Source organism: Vulpes lagopus, chromosome 10, assembly GCF_018345385.1.
Source record: "Vulpes lagopus strain Blue_001 chromosome 10, ASM1834538v1, whole genome shotgun sequence".
NCBI lineage: Eukaryota > Metazoa > Chordata > Mammalia > Carnivora > Canidae > Vulpes > Vulpes lagopus.
In genome coordinates, this window is record NC_054833.1 from 9,116,089 (window position 1) to 9,142,740 (window position 26,652).

Sequence of the window (26,652 nt, forward strand, 5' to 3'; positions counted from 1 at the left end):
ACAACTGAATCCCTTCCCCATCCCCTCAAAAAGAAGCCCCGTCCACCCCCAAACCCTGAGGTTTTCCTCATCCTTCAGTAACTAGCTACCTGGTTCTTCTGGTTATTGAACCAAAAACTCAAAGTCATCATTGACTCCTCTCTGCCCCTAATACCCCACATCTAATACTTGAATTTATCCAGTCTCTCTCCAGTGCTCTCATTTACTTATGGTCTCTTTTCAAATGTCTTTTTACTAACGGTTATTAAATATAAAATAAAATTCCACCCACTCTACTGGTATTTCCTATCTCCTTTTAACCTGCTCTATTTTTATCACAATTAGTCATTCAGTGTATTCACTTATTTGTTCATCGTTTCATCCAGAATGCAAGGTTGCAGAGACTTTTCATCTCTAGCTACTGATGGGCAGGAGGCCAGGCAGGTGGTCAGCAAATACTTTTGAATGAATACATGAATGAATGAAAAAGGATGGAAAGGGACTAGTGATGGTATTACAGGGGTAGCAGAAGCAGCTGGGCATAAAGCTAAATGATGTGAAAGTATGAATCATTTGAAGATTCTGAGGGAAAAGTGGTCCCCGCAGGGGAAAAAAAAAAAAAAAGCAAAAAACTCAAAGGTAAGAACGAGCTTGGCTTTCTAGGGGAACATCAAAGAAGGCTTGTGTGGCTGCAACAGCCAAAGGTGTCAGAGAGGTGAAACCGTTAACAACTGGAATGCATAGGACTTTATGAACCCTAAGTACTTTGAATTTTATTCCAAGTATGAAAAGAAACCACTGGAGAGTTTTAAGCAAGAGAGTACCCAATCTGATTTTTCTTTTAAATCACCTCAGCTGCCCTGCAACTAGCGGGGGTTTGGGGGGATGACCAGTGAGAGCCTGCATGGAAATCCAAGCAAAAGAGCGGACAAGATTTGAGTGGCATCAGTAATGTGGGAAATGGTTTAAAATTTGAGGGTAGTGGGGCGCCTGGGTGGCTCAGGCAGTTGGGCGTCTGCCTTCGGCTCAGGTCATGATCCGGGGGTAGTAGGAGCGAGCCCCACAGAGCCCCACACCCGGCTCCCTGCTCCACGGGGACTCTGCTTCTCCCTCTCCCTCTGCCTCTGCCTGCCAGTCCGCGTGCTTGTGCTCTCTCTCATTCTCAAATGAATAAATAAAATCTTAAAAAATAAATAAAATCTTTAAAAAAAATTTTTTTTTAATTGAAGGTAGAAAAGACAGAATTGGCTTATGTTTTCAGTAGGGGCACAAAAGGGAAAAGAGAGGATTCCAAGAAAATGTCTAATCTTTGCCCTGCTCTCCGGACTCCATTCAGGCAAATTTAACTCCTCATATTTCCATTAAGTCCATTGACTAAAAGAATTCTTGGGGCAGGTAGTGGTTGAGTAGGGGGAGGAAACGAGGGGAATCACATACAGAAAGGGTGTGCACTGAAGGGTCGAAAATTGTGTGTGTTGAAATGCTGACTTTACAAGGAATCTGCTGGAGCTCCTGGAGAAGGCCCTGGACTGGGCAATACCGTAGGTCTCCATCATCTCCCCCACATTTACGGGTTTGGACTGGGCAATTCCGCGCTTCCTCTATTATCTCACACACACACACACACACACACACACACACACACACACACACCTCCCTACACCCCTACGTTCGCGGGGCTGGACTGAGCAGCACAGTTTCCTTCACTATCTCTCACTTACAACTCTACGCTTCTGGGTCTGGACTGAGCATTACCGTATTTACTCCATTATCTCCCCCACAGTACAAGTCTGGGCTGAGCGAATACCACGCTTCCTCTATTATCACACACACACACACACACACACACGCACGCATATCATTGCGCTCTCTCTCTCTCTCTCTCTCTCTCTCTCTCTCTCACAGACACACACACACACACACACACCCCTACATTACGGGTCCGGACTGGGCAGTACCGTATTTCCCATATCATTGCGCTCTCTCTCTCTCTCTCTCTCTCTCTCTCTCTCTCACACACACACACACACACACACACCCCTACATTTACGGGTCTGGAGATCGATTCTCCTGTGGCGACGTGAACTTTCGGCGTGGTGGGGTCTGGTCCCGACGGTGCAACCCCCAAGCCACGGGGTCCTGAGAAACAGCAGGTTCGGGAGTCGCCCCTGCACGACCCCGGGAGCCTGTAGGAGGCCGCGCTCTGAGTAGCTCCCCTCCAGCTCGGGGACAGCCGGGGCTGCAAAGTTCGCCGCCGCCGCCCGCCGCCCGCCCCCTCCCGAGCGCAGGCGGCCCCCCTTTTCCGGGAAGGAGCGGAGGAGACAACACCAGCAGGCCCGGCCGCGGCCCGCACGCAGCCCTCCCGGCCGCCCCCGCCCCCGCCCCCGCGACCCCTCGCGGCCCCGCCCCGCCCCGGCCCCCCGCGGAGGCGCCGGCCGCCCCGCCTCCCGCACCCGCGCGCGCCAACTCCCGGCCCGCCGCCCTGATTGGCCGCCGCATTCCCGCTTTCCTTCCCGAACCGCCATTTTGAAAATCTTGTTGATTCGGGGGAGCGGAGCGCGCGGCGCGAGCGTCAGCAGACAGCGGCCCGCGCGCCTCCTCCTCGGCGCTCGCCGCCGCCGCCGCCTCCCGGAGCGTCTCCTGCCTTCGCGCGCCAGGCCCGCGGCGGCCGGCACCGGCGGTGAGGGCTGCGCCGGGGCGGGGGAGGCCGGCAGGGCGCCGCGGGCCCGCCCGCCTCGCCGCGGCCATTTGGACGGCGGCCTGGGGCGGGGGAGGGGACGCGGGCGGCGGGCGGCGGGCGGCGGGGAGCGGCGCGGCCGGGCGGGCGGAGGGAGGGACGGACGGGCGGACGGGCGGGCGGAGGGAGGGGCGGCGCGCGCCCGCGCTTTCCCGCCCCGGGGGTGCCCGGAGCCGCGGTGCGGCGGGGCGCGAGGGGACCGAGCCGTGTGCTTCCGGCCCGCCCGCAGGTCGGAGCATGTCCTCGTCGGGCCCAGCCGCGGACGGAGACGGAGCCCCCGCCGCGCCCGCGGCCGACAAAGAACCCGAGATGCCCGGCCCGAGAGACGAAAGTGAAGAGGAGGACGAGGACGACGAGGAGGAGGAAGAGGAGGAGGAGGAGGAAAAAGGTGCGAGCAAGTCGCGTCCGGGCGGTGGGGGTGGTGGGCTTCGCCGGAGACAGTCCTGCGGCCGTCCCCGTCGTGCGCCTCAGACGCTCCCTCAGAGGGTCCCTGGCGGCCACGCCCGCGAGCCGTATCACCCCCTCTTGGTGTTGGGGGTTCGCGGACTCCACTTCCTGTCCGAAATACTTGTTCCCCGGCTTTACGTGGTTTTTTGGTTTTTTTTTGGGTTTATTTGTTTTGTTTTGTTTTGTTGCAGCGCGGTTGACTTCTGGTCAGCAGTGCGTGTTCGTCACGCTTTCTCCCCTGACAGGACGTTTCTGAGTTTCCAGATCTGTGTTCAGAACCGTTAGCTTTTGACGTTGCTGCCACGGTAGCTCCTCCTCGGCCCATTTAACTGCGCTTTTTTTTTTTTTTTTTTTTAAGGGCAGGTGTCTCGCCTTCTGGGGTTACTGCGAGGGTCTTGGCGTGAAACCACGCATTCAGACCTAAAGAAGAATTATCATTATGGCAGCCCTGGAAATGTTCTGGCGACTTTAGTGTCTTCGCTGAACTTCCCCCCCGCCCCCGGCACAGGCCCTTTTTCAGAGGCTCGGAGGAGCGAGTGACTTTGACGGGGACACGGCAGTGAAAGCTGCCGCTGTCAGGGAAAGTGGTTAAAGATGAAAGCGGTGAAGTCTGAAAGAGTTCCGAAAGCTGTCTCAGTTTTGGAAGTTGCCGAGAGCTGCTTTTTAACCATTGTTTACCTGGAGGCCGGAAGCCCAAGGACCTCCCGGAATGCGGGGGGGGGGGGTGGCACCCCGGCACTCAGGCTGGGGCAGTGCCGCTTCCAGGGACGCCAGCCAGCTCCCACGATGTTCCCAGCTCTTAGCATTCTTTGATGGGATTAGCCCGCTCTCGGTTTGTTTAATACATGTCTCCAGCTCAGCCAGACTTGGAAAGAAGTTTGAAGCTTTCTTTCCAGACCTGGGTTCATCTGTCTGTCTAAAGTCAGGAGGAGCCCACGGTCAGCACTTTGTAAATGCAATTTGGGCTGAGATGACACCCCTCCGCCTCTTGTCTGCTTAAAGGGATAGGTGTTCTGAGAAAAGGAGCGCTGCCACATTGAAGCTTTAGAAAAAAAAATAATAATACAAGTTATGTTTAAACTATTCATACTACAGTAACTGAAAATTGGCTGCAGTATCTTAACTGCTAGTCCAGAATTTTCTTAGCATTTTTTTCCTCTAGTTTTTTTGGTCTCTTTAAAGACAAAAGTTTTGATACCACAGAGATGATGGATTCATATGTGTCAGGCAAAATTATACAAATCGTGTAAAAATACTACAAATGGCAGAGTAATGCTTGGGGAACTGATGATTGTTTGAATTGTGATATCCCCCCCCCCCAAAAAAATTACCCTCAAGCAATTCTCTAGTTCTAATTGATTACTGTTCATTCCCTCATTTGAGGTGTTCATGGAACAACTAAAATTGTAAAGGTTTTTATCCTATGTTAGCCCTGAACGTTCAAGTCTGCTGTCTAGGCATCACAGAAACAAGGCAGTGTAGTTTGTTCCTAGTGAAGTTGGGATTGTCTCGACTGCGTGTGGTGGGTGAGGAGCTGGTAAAAGATGATTCTTAGGTGTCTGTCTTCGGCAACTGAGTTGACATTACTACAGTTTTCTGAAAAGAATTGTCAAAGGTGAGCAAGGTTGGAGAGGAGTATGACCTCTGTTTTGAATGCACTGAGTTAGGTGCCTACAGGACATGAAGTGGAGCTGTCCATTTATCGACCCTCCTAGCTGATTTGAAGCTCTTGAGTGGAGAGAATCAGGAAAGTCATTAGCTTATACGTGGTAAACAGGTGAGCGAATGGTTTAAATCACTCAGGGAAAGGAAGTAGCAGGATCACAGGGATTGCTTTAGAGTGCATTTTCTTCACTCTGCACACCATTGCCAGGTTATACCTGCTAGAATCCCTTTATCCTTCCTAATTCCTTCTGTGCAAATCCTCACATCTCCAGATCTTACCTATCCTTCAAAGGCAGCTCCAGTGTTTTGATCCTTTTTCCTTAATCCAAAAATAATGACTCTTCAATTCAGAGTTGTTTTATTTATAGATTTCCTAAGGTGTTTTATCATCTGCTTGGAGTGTGTTTGTTGAGTCTCATCACCACCAGTAGACATGATCTCTTTCAAGAGTTATTACTCAGTGTCTTGACCATCTGTTCAATCCCCCCTTAGTGTCTAGTGAAGCTTTGTACAAAACTGGCATTCAGTTGAATGAATGAAAGGACCTTCAGTGATAGTGTCCTCTTTTATCTGAATTTATCTCAGTAGGTAAATTGTTTTGGAAATTTAAGCTCAGTGTTTTAAGTTTTTAAGTATGTGCTGTTTATCTTCTAGCCTTTTTTTTTTTTTAATAAAAGCAGTCTGTACTATAAACAATTTAACTTTTTAGAATGATTTATGACCATTGTTATAAACATTTACCAAACTAAAAGTAATGTCCTCCTAGTCACTTGCAGTAAATGTAAACTTGGAGAATTTTGCCCTATTTATAGCAACCTCAGGCTGCTCTGCTTTAGCTAAAGTCTTCGTTTTTCTTTCATCTGCTTACTGAATTACTGCTTTTCTATGTTTTTGAAGTTGTTATAATCTCAGTCTTAAACTTGCTGTTTGATGTACCATAAACTAAATCTCAATCAACAGAATTAGGTCTAATTAAAGAGCAGGCTTAGTGAGGGGCATTGGTGATTTTTCATAAAGTGACTGGAACTTTCATTAGCAATAATTGTAGTTCAGTAAAAGTTCATTTCCTTTATGATTTTTTAAAAAACTGGATCCCTTGTGAGGTTGCCAGGTAAGTAAAATGCTACTCTAAAAAAACACTTAAGTGATGTTAACTTAATATGTATTTTCATTTCTCTTTCATCTTTTGCTTCTTAAAATTAAAGAGTAAGGTACTTTTTTGCTACTCAGAAAAAAAGAGTAAGGTATTAAAGAGTTCTGCAGTTTTTTTCTACATGTTTATCCAGTAAAGTTAATAATTTTTTTAAGCTTTTAGCTGTTTTAAGAAATATTAAATTAATTTCTAGAAAAGAGTCTCATCGTGGAAGGCAAGAGGGAAAAGAAAAAAGTAGAGAGATTGACCATGCAAGTCTCTTCCTTACAGAGAGAGCCATTTACAATTGCGCAAGGTAAGTTCTATTCTTTTCATTTTATGGTAAAAATGACTAAATATGTAATAAAATGGTCAGTGTTCAGTTTTTAGTGTTTACGAAGTCATTATATATTATGGGTATAATTTTATGTAGTTTGCCCTATTCAGCAAAAGCTATATGTAAATTTGGCTGGTAAATTATCGTGATTAAAATAACTTTGTATGTATTAACACATGCTGGGTATTTAATTTTAGTTATTATGGTGTTTTGTTTTGTTTTGTTTTCCCTAGGAAAGGGGCAGAAACTTTGTGAAATTGAGAGGATACATTTCTTCCTGAGTAAAAAGAAAACAGATGAACTTAGAAATCTACATAAACTGCTTTACAACAGACCAGGCACAGTTAAGACCTTTTTTATATCTTTAACCTAGTAACATATTTATGTATTGAAATACTTCACAATTAAAGCATGATTTTAGTTCAGGAAGGGACTTAAGCAATCCAGTGGTTCAATTTCTGTACCATACAAGTGAACAAACTGAGACATATAAAATGACTTATCATATATAGAATACATAATTAAATATTAGGAGTTAGGATTATAACATTTAGGCTTGTACTATAGTTGTTTTTATGCCAAACTGAAATTTCAAAATGTGAAATCCGAAATGTGATTTTTAGGGATCTTTAAATGCATTAGAAGAAATTATTTTTTGGATGTTTTTACTTATTCAGAATAAATGATACAGTATAATTTATCTCATTTTGAGCAAATATCTGATAAATTAGGTGGTAATTCTTTGTCAGGGAACTTGTTAGAACAAGTCAGTATTGCATTAATTGAATTACACTGTACACACAACTTCAGTATTTCGTATAATGGAGTAAACTTTGCTTTGGATTGTACGTGGGCAAAGTGAAGTTTGATGTTAGAATCGAATGTCTGAAGCATGGTGTTATTTCATGTGATCGTCACTGCAATCTGATTTACACAAGTCTTCTTTTTTTTTTTTTAAGATTTTATTTATTTATTCATAGAGACACAGAGAGAGAGAGGCAGAGACACAGGCAGAGGGAGAAGCAGGCTCCCTGCAGGGAGCCTGACGTGGGGGGTCTCCAGGATCAGGCCCTGGGCTGAAGGTGGTGCTAAACCGCTGAGCCACCCAGGCTGCCTTGATTTACACAAGTCTTATGACTGCTAAGTGGTATTAACTTTTGGAGGTCCTCTGTTCTTTTCAAAGAATAAAATCCATGACTCTCTGATTTGAGAAATATTACTAGTAACTTGTATTAAGAAACGGGAGTTTTTTAAGAAGTAACTTTCCACGTTTTCTGGTATTGTCAGATAACACTTAGTTGTGGTTTTATAATTGCCAGTAAAAATTCCCAGATGGAAATTCATTCAGATTGAAATTGTTATCTTTAAGGATTGAACTTAAAGCATTTATTATGTTACTATTTTAATAACAAATACCGTTTTCAGTTGTGAATAAGAAATGTTGAATAAACCAGTGTTGTAGGTGGGAGACAGATATGAAAATAAAGATATTGGCTTTGAATTTTCTTACATACATTACTGGGTAATAGCATTAATAATAAGGGAAACGTTTTCAGGTGTCCTCATTAAAGAAGAATGTGGGTCAGTTCAGTGGCTTTCCATTTGAAAAAGGAAGTGCCCAATATAAAAAGAAGGAAGAAATGTTGAAAAAGTAAGTTATTTTTAAAGTATTGTGTTTTGATCAGTGTGTTTTATTTCTTAACATTTAAATAGGACCATTGAAACATTTTTTAGCAGACTGCTAATGCTTTGCTTTAAATACTGAGATCTGACTTTTCTTCATAGCTGTCAACTTGTGATGTTCATTAGTTTCCAATAGTGACTGTTAAGAGTATTGAAAACTCACCTCTAAAGACGTTTCTATTTCTTAGAAGAACTGTATACACAAGTTGTTCACATGGTCCAAAATTTAGGCCTAAGGGGAATATACTGAAAAAACTCTCCCACTCCTGTCCTCTGCCAGCCACTCTGTTCCCCCAACTTACAGGGACCATTTAAACTGTTGTGAAGATAATCAACTTGATAGGAGCAGTGTTCATCATAATCCAAGCCAGATGATAAATTAAGAGCTTTTATTTGTTAAATCATCTAAAACTTAAGAGTTATAAATAATGAAGATGATTACCTACTTGTTCATCAAAATGTCATAGTAGAAGTGCTGAGGGGAAAATGTAGTAATCACCAGAAGAATTGTCAAATCCATGAATTTTAGAGTACTGAAAACTTTTTACAGTATTTCCTAGTTGAATTGACTTTTTTCTTTAAGTAGCCTCGACACGTCATGGGGCTTGAACTCATGACCCTGGAACCGAGACCTGGGCTGAGCTCAAGAGTCCGATGCTTAACCGACTGAGCCACCTAGGTGGTCTGACCTAGTTAATTCTTCTACTACTTTTAAAACTTAATTGGTAAATGGTGTTTTCAATTTATTATATTTGGTTGTATTTTGTACATTAGTCAAGATAATTAGGGAAGAACTTTTTAGATTTGGAGAAACATTGGATTTTTTTCTTTTTAATGCTTATTACCCAAGCCAGTTTGGTTAGCTGTTACGTTTATGTTGTAGGTAATATATGCTACATAATAAATAAACTTGGTTTCTTTCATTTTCTGTTTTAGATTTAGAAATGCCATGTTAAAGAGCATCTGTGAGGTTCTTGATTTGGAGAGATCGGGTGTAAATAGTGAACTGGTGAAGAGGATCTTGAATTTCTTAATGCATCCAAAGCCTTCTGGCAAAGTGAGGACCAAATTTTTTTTTTTTTAATTTCAATAACAAATGAATTATTTGTAGCCTTTCCTTACTTTCTTTTAGTGGAATGATTTGGTTTATTAGCAGCATTGTTTGTCAATATTCAGTATTGTCTTCTACATTTAAAGGATATGCCCTGTTGACATATCTGCAACATTTTCATGATAGAAGTACATAGAATCCATGCAGATGTATCCTATATCAGATGTAAATGGTGTAAGATTAAGAAAAGTAATTGTTAACTGAATTAATCTTAAATGGACAAATACAAACTAAGCATCCAGGCTTATTTATATATATAGAAGGCATTGGAAGAACAGAAACAGATTGAGTTGAGGGTGAGGTGTTGGATTGTCCAGGTAAGATTAAGATGGGGTGCATTAGAACTGGATGTTTTCTAGACACTGGAATAATGTTATGAAAATACAACATAAAAAACAAAATGGAATGTTAAAAGTTTCTTGGATTGGGTTTCCAGAATCAGCAGAACCCAGGAGTTGGACATGGAAGTAAAATGGCCTTATACTTTCCCCCATTCTTCTGAAATTTAGATTAGGTTTGCCCAAATTGTTTAACAAATGATATCACTGACTTAAAAATGTCTGTTGAAGTAATACTTAACAGGAGCCTACATTTTCTGTTTGTTTGAAGTCTGTCAGTAAATATTTTCATATTCTTCCTCATTTCCATGGCAAAGAAACTATGAAGAGATCTAGAGGACTTAGGAGTTCAGGGGAATACTATCAGTGAGTGGAAGGGGCCTTAAGGATTAAAATCAGAAAATAGCTCTGGGACTGGGGGGGTGGGGGTTGTTATTTATTTATTTTTTTTTAAGATTTTATTTATCTGAGAGAGAACACAATTAGGGATGGGGGAGCAGAGGGAGAGAGAGAAGCAGACTCTCCGCTGAGCAGGGAACCTAACATGGGGCTTGATCCCAGGACCCTGCGATCATGACCTGAGCAGAAGGCAGATGCTTAACCGACTAGTCACCCAGGTATCCTTGGGACTTTGGTTTTATCTGCTGGTAGTCTAATTTACCATTAACTGGACAAAGACTGATAAAGGATATTTTTGTCAGTTGTCAGGCAGCTAAAAACCCAAGGGCCATGGTGAATCTTTGTGTGTTTTGAGTTGGCTTAAAGATGAGAGATCATCTGTTTTCCTAAACTTTTACCTCTACTTTAGAATTTCAGGTGACAAACAATACCACTTCTCCAGAAGACATTATTAAGTTATGAGGGATATGTTTATATTCTTTTCCTCATTGATTTTTTTTTTTTTTAAGATTTTATTTATTCATGAGAGGCAGAGAGATAGGCAGAGGGAGAAGCAAGCTCCATGCAGGGAGCCTAATGTGGGACTTGATCTCGGGAATCCAGGATCATGCCCTGAGCCAAAGGTAGATGCTTAATCACTGAGCCACCCAGGCAGGCGTCTCTCCTCAATGACTTTTTAAACTGTTGGTTTTAGAACCTGATACCCTCATAAAAATTAATGAGGACTCCAGAAGCTTTTATATGGGATATTCTGATATTTACTGTATTGTAAATTAAAACTGAAACAATTTTTTTAAATAACAGTAAGTTATTTTTCATACAAAAAAAAGTGGGTTTTTTGGTATGAAAAATACACCAGAAAAATCAAGAGAATGGTATTTTTATTTTTGTGAGTCTCTTCATGTCTGACTTAAGAGAAGACCACTCTATTCTCATTTGTTTCTACATTTCAATATATTGCACATGCTGGTTTTTTGCTTGAAGTATGTAAAGAAAATCAGCCTTAAGTATATAGTTAGAAAAAAGAAATATTTTTTAAACTTTGAGATAATTATGGATATTCTCCTTTGATACAATACCAAAACTCCACAGTGGTAGTTTATTAAAGGTTAGTTGTAATATGGTCTCTGAAACCAAGTCCATGAACTCTTAGAACTTTTATCTATGATTTTGTAATATGGATTCACCACTTGGAAATTATTGGTTTTCTGAAATATGCAGAAATCTTTCAAATGTTGGCACATATCCATTAAACAGTGTCAAAATCATTTGTTAATGTAACCACCATCTCATCAGAAGAATCTTTAGGTATTGGGAGGCTCTTAGTTCATGGTGTTGGATGTGAATTACCCATTTGAAGTATTGAAATATATCATTGGCAGTAAATACCATCAGTTTTCCTTCCAGTGACAGGCTCTTGTTCATTTTAAGAAGATGTCTTTATTTTTTTTATTTTTTATTTTTTTAAGATTTTATTCATTCATGAGAGACACAGAGGGAGACAGAGACAGGCAGAGGAAGAAGCAGGCTACATGCAGGGAGCCTGATGTGGGACTCGATCCCAGGACTCCAGGATCACACCCTGAGCCAAAGGCCAGGCGCTAAACCACTTGAGCCACTGAGGGATCCCCAAGAAGATGTCTTTGAATAGGCAGACTTTCACAGTTCTTTTACAAATTGCATTTCATGAAAAAGGTAGCTAGCTTAGCTCACAGGTCAGTTGTGCAAGTGCTTTATCTTAAGAAAACCAGTGAAGTTCAGTACATAGCAAACATACTCTCTGTGTACCTCCCATTTTGTTCCAGATAGCACAGACATGTACTCACAGGCTGAGAGTTAACATAATATTTACTGCTTCATCAAAGACATTCTTAAAGGAAAAACCTTTTTTCCCTCTAGTTTGCATTTGTGAGGAATATAATGACTACTAGCACAGCTTGCTACTTCTGCCTTGATTGGTACTAAAGGCCAGCAATCTTACAACCATCTTTGCTTTTGCAGAGTCAATGCAAATGTCAACACAATGAAAAAAGAAAACAATGTCTTGATATTATTATGAAAATAGTTTTGATCTCATGGGCTTCTGAAAAGGTCTCAGGAAACCCCAGGGTGCATGAACCATTTTCTGAGAACCACTCTTTTAGGAATCCAACCCTATATCTGCATTCCATATCTGATTCTGTGATAACTACTCCTTAATCTAACATCAATCTCAGGTTATTTTCTGTACTACTATACTTTTCATTTAAGAAAAACAGTAAGCTCATGAGTACTAATTTCTTTCTCCATAATAATAAAAGTACTGAATTAACATTGTTTGACTATCTTTTTTTTTTTTTTTCCGTACTTCAATCTTGATTATCTGTTTTCCAGATTTTATTTCTAAAAAGGGATGATGCTATTGACATTGGATTCTGGTTAATAGATTCAACTATTTTTAGAACCAATATAGGAACGCTCTAGAACATTTATGTATTATTACTTTTTTTTAAAGCTCCTAATTTTAGAAGTTGCATTTTCTTGACTGTTTACTTGAATGATTTAACATTCTTTTGCTTCCTGTGGAGATTGTCCTGCACCCATGGTCTTATTACTGATTCCTTATACAGATGACATTCTTAATACTTGTATTTGGTTCCTGAACTGAGTGAGTAAGGGATGCCACATTTTTCTAATTTGAGTCTTGAATTTCATGTAATGAATAGGAAGAGTTTGGACACTGAGAGTCACCTTTTCTTCAGTGAGATCAAAGAATTTATCCAGATGGATTTAGTTCCTGGTACTAATTGGTGATAGTAGCAGGTCACATAACAAGGAGATCTGTATACATCCAAGGAAGCTTTTTTTTTTTTTTTTTTTTTTAAGATCTTATTTATTCATGATAGAGAGAGGCAGAGACACAGGCAGAGGGAGAAGCAGGCTCCATGCTGGGACCCCAACACGGGACTCGATCCCGGGATTCCAGGATCCCAGGATCACGCCCTGGGCCAAAGGCAGGCGCTAAACCGCTGAGCCACCCAAGGATCCCTAAGGAAGCTTTTTATAGAAACTTACAGAGAACGCCTCTCAGAAATATCATTGGTCAACTAAGTTAAAGCTCCCAAAGACCTAGATTGGTTGTTGCCCAACCTGCCTTGAAGGATATGTTGTTTGGGCAGCTAGAGGCTATCTTCTGGATTGTACATAGCCTGAGAACACTACATAGACAAAGCAGCCACCTTTTCTTAATGTTTGTGCAGGTGACACAAACTAAGACTGGAAGTTTCTGGGAGAGAAAGAGCCTGTGGTTCTAGCTTCATGAGAGATGTTGCCTATAAAGTTACCCCTGACATTTATATAATTGTCTTTCACAAGGTTATATTCTGGAATTTTCCTGTTTCTTTTTATTGCAGAAAATAAGATAGGCAAAAGGAAAAATAAAAGATACCTCTAATTTTGGAAATTTTAATTCCTCAGTGTACATATTTTCAGATCTTTTATGCAAGGTTATTTTATGGTTTTCAATTTCATAAGTTAGCAAATACTCCCCTAAGAAAGCTTTTAAGAATTAAATTTGCTGGTTAATATAATCAAATTGTTTCCTCATGCGATCTCTACTTTTTAAATACATGTGGTTTAATTAAATATCAGAGTAAAAGCAATACATGTATTCTATGGTTCTTAATTAGTTTCATAATTAACACCCAACACTAATTGCATATTTAGAATCATCAATGAGAATATAATCCTTGCATTATTGAAAGTAGAACCCAGAGATAATATGAATATAAATTATATAGATCATAAATTCAGGATGTGTACAGTGAGGTTTTATTTCCTTTATGGATGGTTCCAATCTTTTGATTGAAGGATTCCCTAAAGCAAGAAGTTCCTCTGGCATTGACAGTTGTAATGCTTACAGGAATGAAATAAATTACCAGGGTAACTCAAAAAACCACCTTGATAAATTATAAATAACTGTTTGAGTCTAATACATTGTTTACTTGGGCTCCTAATGCCATGTGAGAACACACAGTATGTATTTCAGCATTTGTGGAGAGTCTTGTGTAGGTGTTAGAACACAAATGAAAGTTGGTAGTGTGGACAAAAAGATCAACTTGACACATTAAAGATGAATGGTTCTCTCTAAAGCTCTATGTTTGGAAATACTTCTTGAGATAGGAACAATACTGATTGAGCTGATAAGTAGTTATCACAGATGATTGACTTGGAAATATAATAGCCCATTGGTGTTATCTTTATTATACACAGCCATTGCCAAAATCTAAAAAAAGTTCTAGCAAAGGCAACAAAAAGGAACGGAACAGTTCTGGAATGGCAAGGAAAGCTAAGCGAACCAAATGTCCTGAAATCCTGTCAGATGAATCTAGCAGTGATGAAGACGAAAAGAAAAACAAGGAAGAGTCTTCAGATGATGAAGATAAAGAAAGTGAAGAGGAGGTAAAGTGTTGGGTGTTTGTGGGGTTTTTCTATAATTTCTTTCCATGGGGAGAGTTAAATATTCCTGTTTTATGATCTAGCCAGAAACCAATTCTAGAAACCATTAGTACCATATTGGTTGTTTATAATTTAAAAGACACAAAAATAGTTAAGTATAATATAAATCCTTTCTTTCCCTTGAGCTTTTGGTTTTGGGTTTTGGTTTTGTTTTTGTTTTTGTTTTTTTTAGATTTTATTTAATTATTCATGAGAGACACAGGCAGAGACACAAACAGGGAGAAGCAGGCTCCCTGGGGAGAGCCCAAAGGGGGACTCAATCCCAGGACCTCAGGATCACGCCCTGAGCCAAAGGCTGATACTCTACTGCTGAGCCACCCGGATGTGAAATCTTTGGAGTTAGAAGAGTGAGGTTAATGTGGCCTGGATTTCAGCTGCCCCTTGAAGATTAGAATAGGTAAATGGGAAGTGGGGCGGTGCATATATTGAACCACCAGAGAAGCAGATTGAGAATTTTTTTTTATGTTTGACTTGAGCCATTTTACTCTATGTTCTACAAAAAAGCAAGGGGCTTAAGGACCCCAGTTTTTCTCAGCTCAATGGGGGCTATTTAATAAGAACAGTGTTTGAAATTTATTTGATGCATGGGCAAATTTTGTATCACTTAGGAATGCCTGCCATTTTCTTTTAGTTGGGCATATCTATAAAATTTTGAGACTATTTAGTTTCACAAATGAAACTTCAGGAAGAGGAAAGCTGCTGAACCATTTGAAGAGTTAGCTTTACCCTCTCCTTGATACGTATCCTCAGTCAAGGAGATGACTTCTTGTTATGGCTAATAGTGTTTCAATAGACTGTTTTGTTTTGGTGTCTCCTTCAGTGGTCAGAACTTGCTATGTAAATTAGGTCATCTCCCTTACTTAGGAACTTGATTATTGGCTTGATTTTTTAGGCCAAGATAATTCTTTGTTGCAGAGGGCTGTCTTGTGCTTTATAGAATGTTCACTCACTAGAGGACAACAGCACCCTCCACCCCCCCTCCCCAAACCTCCAATTGTGAACACCAAAAATGGTGTTCAAGGACATTGTTAGATGTCCTTGAGGGTAGGAGTTGGCGGGGATCACCTCCACTTGGTAACTACTGGATTAGTAGGAATAAAGATGTGATGAATGTGTTGAACTCTGATTTTATATGTCTATTTGTCTTTAGATACTTAAAACCCATGATTATTCTAATGTCAGATTTTATAAAGACTTCTATAAAGCTAAGTATGAAGTGCTTTATAATTTCCAAAAGAATATTACAATCTAGCAGGTATTTCATAATATGTTTGTAGAGCAAGGGAAGATGAGTAATCTCAGCCTCAAGGTTTTAATGGAATAGATTTTAAGGACATCAGGAGGGAAAACTGTTTGTTATTATGTGAATGCATAATAATAGCAGTTTTGCAGTAATGATATTCCTCATTCAACAGATTTTGGGTTATTAACTACATGTATTCACTATGCTTCCTAAAACCTTTTTAAAGGCAGAGTTAAAGTATGAAAAGTTGTCATAGAATATAAACATCTAATTTTTGCATAGAGACAATGTGACTATGAGCATGGGCTTTGGAAACTATCTGGGAACAAGTCCCAGCTGTACTTTCGAGTATGACTTTGGGCAGATTACTTACAAACTCTATACCTTAGCTTCCCATCTGTCATATGGGGTTGATAATAGTATTGGCCTCAAAGGGTTGATTTCATTGACTTTATTTAAAGCACTTAGAGCAGTATTTGGCACACACTCTAAGTATTAGGTGCTGCTATTACTATTAGTATTAAAATAGTTTTTATCATATGTAATATTCCTAAATCCAATATTTCTGTCATTACTAAGGTGTAGGTTAAAAGGTGAGGGTATTTTATACTCATTTTTTTTACTTTCCAGATTATTGTCAGATTTTTCTAAGTAGAATTACTTGAACTTTGTGAATATAGATGATGATTTGTAACCATATGGGTTCCTGGATAAAGACCACAAGTGGAACTGTCCCACTTATAAAACCTTTACTACAGTACCGTAAAAAAGGATCATTTGCTAGAAACCCAGGTCAAATAGTGAAAATCCATGTAGAAAAAAAGAAAACACAAATAGGCTTTTACAGACGTATAAAGTCACACAACATAAATACTATATCATAATGCTCTGTGCTGTGGTTATTCTGCTTGGATGTCACTGACAAACTTTGTAAAATACAATCCAATAACACCTGGACCAAGAAATAGTTCTTTTTTTTTTTTTTTTTTTCCTTTTCCTGTTACGTCTCCCTCCAACAGCCATAGCTGCTATTCATTGTTCTAAAGGCTATCTCAAATTTAGGATTATTCTTCTCAAAAACTGTATTACTGATTCCGTTCCTATGAAAGGTTCTGATTGCCTTTGAAAGGTAAGTACTAGCAGGAGGAATAGTATTTTTGTGGTAACTGTTTTTCCTTATTTTTTCATTTTCTTGAGGACTCAGTTAAGTGGTAATCTTTTTAGGGACTTCATAAGTGACATTGTTTTTTATTATTACTATGAAAGGACCTTTTTTTTTAAGAGGCCAAAAAGAAGAGTTACAGGTTGATTGGAAAAGTTGTGGATTGCCTATAGAGTTTTTTTGTTTTGTCGATTCTTTCATAGAAAATTACTAAGGTAATATTGTTTATTTCCTGAGACAGATTTTTCCTTCATAAATAAGACTTCTCCCCCATTAATATTTTCTTGTTTTATTGTAGATTCTTGGAATAAGTAACTCTGAACTTGGGTAGATTAATGTTATCTTTGGTTCCCTTGTAAGTTGAGAGCTTTGGACTAAATAATCTATATCATATTGCTAAAGTTAGGACTCTAACTCAAGCAGAAATCCAGTGCAAGTTATAGTTGTCCATTGACCAGTTACATGAGGTAGGTACTTTTTCATTTTCTTATTTTTTTTTTAAGATTTTATTTATTCATGAGAGACCTACAGAGAGAGAGAGGCAGAGACACAGGCAGAGAGAGAAGCAGGCTCTATGCAAGGAGCCCAATGTGGGACTCAATCCCAGGTCTCCAGGATCACACCCTGGGCTGCAGGCAGCGCTAAACCGCTGTGCCACCCGGGCTGCCCTCATTCATTTTCATATGAAACTGTGAAAGACTAGGAAGTTTTTAAGTAAATTTCTTCTCTCTTAAATGTAAGAATGAAGTCACTGGAAACCACACAGTTAAAACAATTGGCAGGTTTTTTTAAGCATTTTGTAAGGATACATGTCCTGTTTAAGCATGTTAGCTAGTAATTGCTAGCCAAGACATTTTGTTGGAGCTTCTCTACCTATAGCTGTTTTTGTGATAGGCAGTGAGTGGTTCACAGCAATTTTTAATCCTTTTCTTTAGAAGTAACTCAAGTAAGAAGTTGCTCTTTGTTTCCAAGAGTGACTTGGGTAATGATTCCTTTTTAAAAGAGCTGTTTTAAACTTACCATCTTGGCTCTTGGACATTTGCTTTATTAGGGTAGTAGAAGGAGATCAGTTTAGAATTAGGAAATTTGTAGATAATGTTTCTTAAAAATAAAGGGATAGGAAAATGACAAGTTTAGTTATTTTCTATAAACTTATTCTGAAAATCATCTGGTTCTTATATTAGATTAGCATCTTTAGGGGAAGATTGCTAAAAAGAACTGGTGAGATCATTTACCATGGATGTTTAGCCTTAGCCATAGAGAAGTATTGGAAAGTATGGAAAAAAGGAGCTATGCTTCCCACATTGGAGAAAATAATTCTGATAATCTCTTAGACCCTTGAAAGCATAGTTTTTAAAAATTTAATTCCAATACTCCTTCAATTTTTCATATTATTTTTGTAACACATTCTTACAGCAACAAACTGAATTATCACTTGGTATTTAGAATTTATCTGAATGTACCCATACATATCAGGAATGTCTCCAACTGTAAATACTTAAAAACTTTACTAGTAATGTCCAAAGCAAGAGTTTCTTTTTCTTTCATGACGAGAAATCCAGAGAGGCCATTTGGGGCCAGTACATCAGCTCAGGAAAGGTATTAATTTGAATACCCTGTTTCTTCCTGAGGCACATTATCTGCATATGTGGTACTTAACCACGATCACAGGATGGTGTTTTTACCTTTAGGCATTGAATCTCTGAATCTCTTTTCCAGAGAAAAGTAAAGGGCTTTCTTCTAGTAGCCTTCTCACTTTTTTCTCCCTGGACGGGATGCCTTTTACCAGAGATCTCCATGTAAGTTGCCTTTGCAGAACTTTATCACCTCTCTACCTATAGCTGCAGGGGAGGCTGTGAGATCCAGGTGGTAGCTTTCCAGAGCCAGGAAATATTTGGACTATTCAAGGAATTATTTGGTAGTAGTGGGAGGGTGAATGGAAAAGTTTTATTAGTCCTTAATTATGTTCTAAAAAATAAGAACCCCACCTTCATTTCATAATTTCATCAGAGGATTTACAAAACCATATAAACTACTGAAATCTTTCGGTGGAAGGCAAACTTGATTAATCACCGTAATAAAATCTTAGACTTTAACTCGCTTTCATAATCTTTCGTGAAATATAATGAGCCTTGCACATTCTTTACTCTTGGCACTCTTGAGTTTTCTCAGCCAAGTTGTTAAAAGAATAGTGTATTTTAAGCTAATTTTTATTTTGTTCATCTGTTCACCCAGTACAACCTTTCTGCTGTGAGGACAGGATTCTGGCTCTGTGACAGGCGTCTTTTTTGGAGACCCTCCTTCAAGAGCCCTGCTGCCTATAAAAGATAGGTAAGCTTTTCTCCCGAGATTTTTTTTTTGCCTTCCCTCAATAAGTGCTTGTGTCATTCCTCTGATTCTATACCTTCACGGTTGTCAGAGATACAGAAAATCCTCCTCAAATTAAAAAAAAATTATGGTATTAATCTTTTACAAAATTAGATCACAGTACATGGTACTACCTGAAATTAATGGCAGCGGTCAATTTTTGTCTGTTTCCCTTTAGTGCATTAAAACTTACTACAATACCGGATGGTTCTGAGTGAACCACTCACAGCAGATTTAGAACTAACAAGCTGGAATCTTAATAAATCCTGTGACATTTTGGAAAGTAGCCTTTTCCTAATTTTTTTTTTAACTTAACCACCTAATTTTTTCCCAGATATTTCAATAAAAGACTTGAGTCTTGACTCCTGTTTGGTTAAGTAACAACTTTAGGTAACTCATGAGTACCTCCAACATTTTTTCTTTGTAATGAGCCACGTAATGGGTTTGCTATAATTACTAAAATTTTCAAAATATTTTAAGAGAGTCTTTAAAGTAGGGATTTCTCATGTTATCATTTTTACATTAGTTAATTCAATAAATTGAGAGTATATTAAGTGCTATTGAAGTTCCAGAAAATATTTTCTACCCAAATGCCCTTTGAATAATAAATTTCCAAATGAAAATGTTGCTATCTGTTGCTGAGGAAAAGCTTTGGAGAGAAATGACAGTAGTGTCAGTTGAAATTGACCTTGGGAATAGAAAGGAAAGTTGGACATGTGGACCAGGATGGGGAGCAAGAAGGTCCAGGGACCCTCTGACTGACACTTGTTTGTGGTTAGGTAATGTGTCCAGAAGTAAAGCAGTGAGAGATGAAGCGAGAGCAGTGTACATTGAAGCCAGACTATGGAAAACTCATGAGGCTGGGTCTTGTTGTATAAGTAATGGGTACATCATTCTTGTTTATTCAGAGTGATGGTCTTATTCTACCTGAGTTTTGCTGAGTAGGGAAAAAGAGAGAGACCTGGCCTCTGTCTTCTAGGAACAGTCTACCTGGGGAGAGGTACCACCACTCATTCAGTAAGCATTTATTGGTAAACACAAGGAGCAGAATTACTGAGAATCTGTGACATGCCCTGTACTTACACATCTTGTTTCTGAATTAGTCCTGACTCCCAAGTGAGAGTATGATATATCCTCAGTTTTGTACCCCAAGGATATGATATATATGTATATATATATTTTAGTATTGGAGTACAGTTGACACACAGTGTCACATTAGTTTCAGGTATACACTAGTATGTTTTATTGTCTTGTCCTTATTACTCTTTACAGAGCTGCTAGTTCATATGCTTCTGTCTTCAGAGTTAGCTATATAGAATTAGTGATTTAGACTCAAATTTGATTTTAAGCAATACCTTTAGATAAGTTAATAAGTATATATCCACTTCTAATTATTAAAAAAGCTAAAAGCTATTGACATAAATATATAACTTAAGAAATTATCTTATTGACTGTCTAGTTCCTGCCTTTTCTAGGGCCAATCATTTATAATCTAGACCAGGAATTGGCAACCATAGCCTACACACCAGATCCACACTATGGCCTGGAAACTGAGGATTTTTTTTTTTTCATTTTTGAAATATTTGTTAGAAAATGAAGATTACAACAGTAAGCACTGTAGCCAAGCAAAGCCTAAATTAATTACCTCTGACACTTCATAGAAAAAGCTTAGTGAGAGATTCAGACTATAAATTTATCTCTCATCTTAGAAGATTTATAACTGGGATCCCTGGGTGGCTCAGCAGTTAAGTGCCTGCCTTCAGCCCAGGGCGTGATCCTGGAGACCCAGGATCAAATCCCACATCGGGCTCACTGCATGGAGCCTGCTTCTCCCTCTGCCTGTGTCTCTGCCTCTCTCTCTCTCTCCCTCACACATGAATAAATAAATAAAATCTTAAAAAAAAAAAAAAAAAAAAGATTTATAACTAGGTGAGTCTGCTGTGGGGCTTTAAAAATATATATAGGTGCCCAGGCCTCAGCCTTGATGATTTACCTAATGGTCTCTTTTTTTCCTCCTGCACATACAACCACTTACACATACAACACAATATAGGTAAGTTATGCCAGAAGACAGTAATATTAAAAAATCAAGAAGTTTGGCTGCTGTTAAGTGGCAAACATGTTATCTTAGGAAGCAGAGTGATGCTGATGAAACAATCTCAGAGCTGGAGTAGATCTTCAACAGTTAATCTAGTTTCCAAGAATATTGTCCCATCTCAGTCTCCAAATAATTACATAGTAACTACTAGGATCCAGTTCTGAGCCCTACACTGGAGATCAAGGAACAAATAAGATGGGGTTCTTTGTGCTTACCAGTTGTTGGTAGAAAGGAAGAGGTCAGAGATCAGGAGGAAAACAGTATAACTTACAAGTTTTAAAAAGGACATTTAGACAAGATAATTAAGAGGCTCAGAAGATAAAGGGTATTTACCTCTTTCTGGAGACATGTGAGGAGTAAAGATCCAGGCAGGAAAGCTTCACAGTAGCTTACAATTTGATCAGAGCTTTTAAAGGATAAACAGGAGAAGGTCAGTGAAAAGTGAAAGGAAGTGATTTGGTAAAAAAAAAAAAAAAGTGAAAGGAAGAGATTTGGTTAAAAAAAAAGAAAACTATACAAAATTGGATTACACTAAGGCCCATCTTGGCTTTAAAAAAAAATTCTATAAAGAAATGATCCTGGGGCCGCTACAAAATTTAGAAGGTAATGGCCAGAGAGCCCTAATACAAAGGTTGGTGATCCTTTGTTGCTATATTGCATTTTCTGCCAACATTATTTTATTATTTATCATGGTAACATTTGTATGTAATGGAAAAAGTTAAATTTAACCGTATAAATAGGTTATGATATCACTGGCTTATTTCTAACATTTCAGTTCTGGCTTAAAGAGATACATAGATAGGTATGTTAGTCATTTCCATAAGCAACTAATCTAGGGTAGGCACACTGGACTTCATCAGATGTCTTGCTTCTCACTAGCTGTGAGGCATTGGCTCTCAACTACTCAGATACATTTTCCTCCTTTGCAATGAGATAAACAGTTTTGTCTTTGGATCTTTTTTTTTTTTTTTTAAGCTCATATAAGATAATGTATGTGAATGTAGTAGTATGGAACTGCCTCTTTTTTTATCCTTTCAATTACATTTTAAGCACATCTTGGGTATAGAGTACAAGTAAACCAGATCCTACAAATGATACAGAGATGAACATGACAAATATTTAAATGGTTGCTTTATGCCAAACATTTGTAAGGTTGCTGGGGACAGATAGAGCTAAATAAGACAATCAGGTGTCTCTTCTCATGGAGATTGTCAAATATACCTTTAAGGAACTTGTGATATGGCAGGGAAACAGGCTATAAATAACTAGTTTAATAATGCTATGTATTAGATGTTATTCTCTCTGCTACCTTATACTTATTTACTCATTTAATCCTCACGACAGTTCTACAGATATGGCCACCATTCATCAAGTCTCTGATGCCGATAAGGTATCATTTTAATGTAAATTATAAAATTCACCCCAGTTCAGGTACTGCTGAACTGTGAAAATGTGGGAGAAAAAAAAGTGTTAAATTCAGCAAAGTCTGGATTTTACAGATGAGGAAACAGGCATGGGGAAGGTAAGTGATGTACTTGAGAATACAGAATGGGTCGGTAGTGGAGTCAGGGTGTGAAGCACGGTTTAGCTCTCAATCCTGCGTTCTTATTCACTGCTTCACATGAAGTAGGGATGCGCGAATTGTAGGCCAGGTACTGTGCGACCACAGATGGATCACTTCGTGGTATAGTGAACATTCAGAGAAGGTCACTGGCAGGCTGGATTTAGACTCAAGAATGAGATTGTCCTGAGAAGAGGGAAGAAAAATAATGAGGATTTGAAAGTTCCTATAGAGTGTAATTAGGCGTGCTTCCACTCCTCCTCAGCTCTCTCTGGGCCTCTTTTCCTCCAAAGTATGTGATTATTCATTCACCTTACCTGCCAGAAATTGTCCATTGTGTCCCAGTCCAGGGTCCTTTGGGATGCCCATTTTTCAAAGTAACCTCCTTCTGTACATACCTAAAACTTACCATCAGGGCAGCTGAGGTGATTCTTTACATCTGCAAGGCTAACTCACATGATGTGAGTTACTCTGATTGCCTTTCTGCTTGAGATGAAACCTGTAGACATGTGGTTTTCTAGAGTTCAGTTATTTTACTACTCCACTTTCACCACTACTGCATGCCAACATTTATCTGTCTAAAAAAGATAAGCTTTACTGAATTCCTACCTTAAATATGTTGCAGAATAACTTGTTGGTTATTAACAATAAGTGAAATCCAGTGTATATATATCATGTAGTTTATTATTACAGGGATGGATGTTTGTGGGGGCAGTCCTATCTACCAGAACGTAATGAAATAAACACAGTGCATCATGGTTAGTTACTAACACAGGTGTCATTGAGCGTATCTTACTGCTTTTGTTCTGTGTATCTATTTTTTGAAATGTGCCTTGCTTTTAAGAAAAATTTAAGACTTCAAGTGACTACATTTGTTTGATGAAAGAATTTCTTTATAAAGGAGGGCACTCATTGAGCGTATCTTACTGCTTTTGTTCTGTGTATTCTTTGAAATGTGCCTTGCTTTTAAGAAAAATTTAAGACTTCAAGTGACTACATTTGTTTGATGAAAGAATTTCTTTATAAAGGAATAATAGCTAATATTTATTAACCATTTTCTGTGAGCCAGGCACCACTAAACGTACTTTCCGTGTATTAATGCATTTATTCACAGAAAGCCATGAAGTATGGTCACATTTCCCCCATTTTGCAAATGAGGGAACTGGGGCCAGAATCTGAAACCAGGCAGCTTGTCTCCAGAGCCCACATTCTTACCTGTTAGGGTTCTGTAGTGCTTGTGGACAGTATGTTTACAGTGTTTCTGTTAATAGGGTAGTTCACTTAAAAAACTGGGAAATGGGCAGCCTGGGTGGCTCAGCGGTTTAGTGCCTGCCTTTGGCCCAAGGCGTGATCCTGGAGACCCGGAATCTAGTCCCACATCAAGCTCCCTGCATGTAGCCTGCTTCTCCCTCTGCCTGCGTCTCTGCCCCCCCCCCCTCCGTATCTCTCATGAATAAATAAATAAAATCTTTAAAAAAAAAAAAAAAACTGGGAAACACTATGCCTGCTGTGGAAGATAGTGTGAAATACAGAAGTGTAGTTTCATTTCGTTGTTTGTCCAGTGGTAACAGCTCGTGGAGATGGCTTGATTATCCTTCATTTATCACTGAAGTTTTATACTTTGTCAAACTATCACTACTCTAGTTTGCAGGTTTTAAAATGGTGCCATATCATGCGCCTTCTAAAATTTTAATGATAGCTGTATACCCTGGCCTTAAAAGGCTCAGGAACTATTTTAAGTATGTGATTCTAATCTAATTTGGATGGGGATCAAGTAATAATGCTTATAATGTAGCTATCCCTTTTTTGTAATAACTTTCTTGTAAAATATTTTAATCACCTACAGATCCAGATTTCATTAAACTTTGACTAAAAAGTGATACAGAATAGTGATTATTCTGTGTATCAAGTACACCAACAGAACTTAGGAAATTTCAATATTCCCTTTTAGACTTACTATGGTTCTTTTTTTTTTTCCTTACTATGGTTCTTATGAATTAGGTGAACACTTAATAAAACTTCATTAGAAAGTTGATGAACCAGTGGTACCTTTCCACCATCCTCCCTCTTTAGAACACCTCCAAAAAGTAGGAAATAAGTAAAAATGGCCTCTAAATAGCAAAAACGCATAGTAAATCTCATATACTTTACTTTTAGAAAGCATTTTGGCCCCTTGCCACCTCTTAAATGCATTTTTAGTGGCAGTTAAACTAGATAGGTTAGCCAGCTGCCAGCCGACAGTACATGATTGCAGTAGGACAGGGTGCTTGTGGCCTGGTGTGAATACATAGTGATGGGATCCCTGGGTGGCGCAGCGGTTTGGCGCCTGCCTTTGGCCCAGGGCGCGATCCTGGAGACCCGGGATCGAATCCCACATCAGGCTCCTGGTGCATGGAGCCTGCTTCTCCCTCCGCCTGTGTCTCTGCCTCTCTCTCTCTCTCTCTCTGTGACTATCATAAATAAAAAAAAAAAAAAAAAAAATGAATACATAGTGATGGCAGTGTGGCAAGAGGAAAAACAAATACTTAAATTGAACTACACTTAGAAAGCCTGAGCCCACTTAACTCTTGGGACAGATTGGTCTATATAATTTTCTTTAAGAGTAAGTTCAAACCAGTATCTGTTATTTTTTTTTAAAGAAGGAATTATGATAATCAAATTAAAGTGTAAAACATTGGAGAGACATTCTGTCAGAAGTAATTTGCAAGATTTTTGGTGTATGAAAATGAGATTTTAGGTTATCTTGAGCTATTTGCTTATATAAGATGCTTCTACTTTGGGAAAATTAATTAAATGAAAAAATGTTCCCTAATATCAAAGACCCTGACTGGGATAAAGTTTAAATTATAATACTGCCATTTTAATTAATCTATGTATAAATATGTGTAAGATAAGTATACTTAGCTTTTTTTTTTTTTATTTATGATAGTCACACAGAGAGAGAGAGAGGCAGAGACATAGGCAGAGGGAGAAGCAGGCTCCATGCACCGGGAGCCCAACGTGGGATTCGATCCCGGGTCTCCAGGATCGCGCCCTGGGCCAAAGGCAGGCGCCAAACCGCTGCGCCACCCAGGGATCCCTACTTAGCTTTTTTTTTACAAAAAATCAGCTGAGTCATTGTTTAAGGAAACAGGTTCTGGAGTCAGATCTATTTGAACATCACTGTGTGTATTCTGTTAGTTACGCGGCTGTGAACAAAATACCTCTTGAGCCTTAGTCTCCTCATATATTCATAAATAGTTCCTTAGCAACTGCTGTACTTGGTGCACTATTTTGGGAGTTCGGGATACACTTAGAGTGTCAAAAAGAATCCTGTCCTCATGGAACTTCCATTCTAGCTAGAAGAGACAAAAGAAGAATATTAATAACACCTATGTTCTAGAGGTGTATTTTTTTTTTTTTTTAAGATAAAGACAGTACATATAAAGTTTTCTCTAATGTAGTATGTAATCAATTTGGGCATCTTATTTTTAGTGTTTGATTCTTGTGACTAGTTTTGCGTCAGGATAAAATGAAGTTTGTTGAGCATATCGGTTACCTCAAACATTGATAACTAGTAATAATTTTTCATCGGTGATGTTGAATACATTAATTTTCTCTGGTATCATTGAGAGGCACAGAGGAATAGAGGAATGGAATTCATCTCATTGATACATGTTCTTTGCTTTCCTTTCCAACAGCCCCCAAAAAAGACTTCTAAAAGAGAAAGACCTAAGCAGAAAGCCACTTCTAAGAGTAAGAAAACTGTCAAGAGTGCTAATGTTAAGAAGGCAGATAGCAGCACCACCAAGAAAAATCAGAACAGTTCCAAAAAAGGTATGTCAGATATGGCGTGCCCGCAGCAACCTGGGAGGTACAACTCCTATGCTAGAGCACTTTAGGAGTGTGTGTGGAAA

The 26,652-nt window shown here is 39.1% G+C and overlaps 1 protein-coding gene across 2 annotated transcripts in view; it reads left to right on the plus strand.

Moving 5' to 3' along the window:
* The first annotated feature begins 2,479 nt into the window (after positions 1–2,479).
* DEK (DEK proto-oncogene) overlaps positions 2,480–26,652 on the plus strand; it is a 30,552-nt gene continuing 6,379 nt past the window's right edge. Inside the window, exons 1-8 of one of the 2 annotated variants that reach the window (XM_041771361.1) lie at positions 2,480–2,659; positions 2,946–3,104; positions 6,175–6,276; positions 6,531–6,640; positions 7,854–7,948; positions 8,917–9,037; positions 14,080–14,268; positions 26,437–26,571. In XM_041771361.1, coding sequence (XP_041627295.1) covers positions 2,954–3,104; positions 6,175–6,276; positions 6,531–6,640; positions 7,854–7,948; positions 8,917–9,037; positions 14,080–14,268; positions 26,437–26,571 — 903 coding nt within the window. In that variant the 5' untranslated portion in view covers positions 2,480–2,659; positions 2,946–2,953. Of the gene's footprint in view, positions 2,660–2,945; positions 3,105–6,174; positions 6,277–6,530; positions 6,641–7,853; positions 7,949–8,916; positions 9,038–14,079; positions 14,269–26,436; positions 26,573–26,652 lie in introns of both variants that reach the window. The other variant, XM_041771360.1, reaches the window with a different exon arrangement.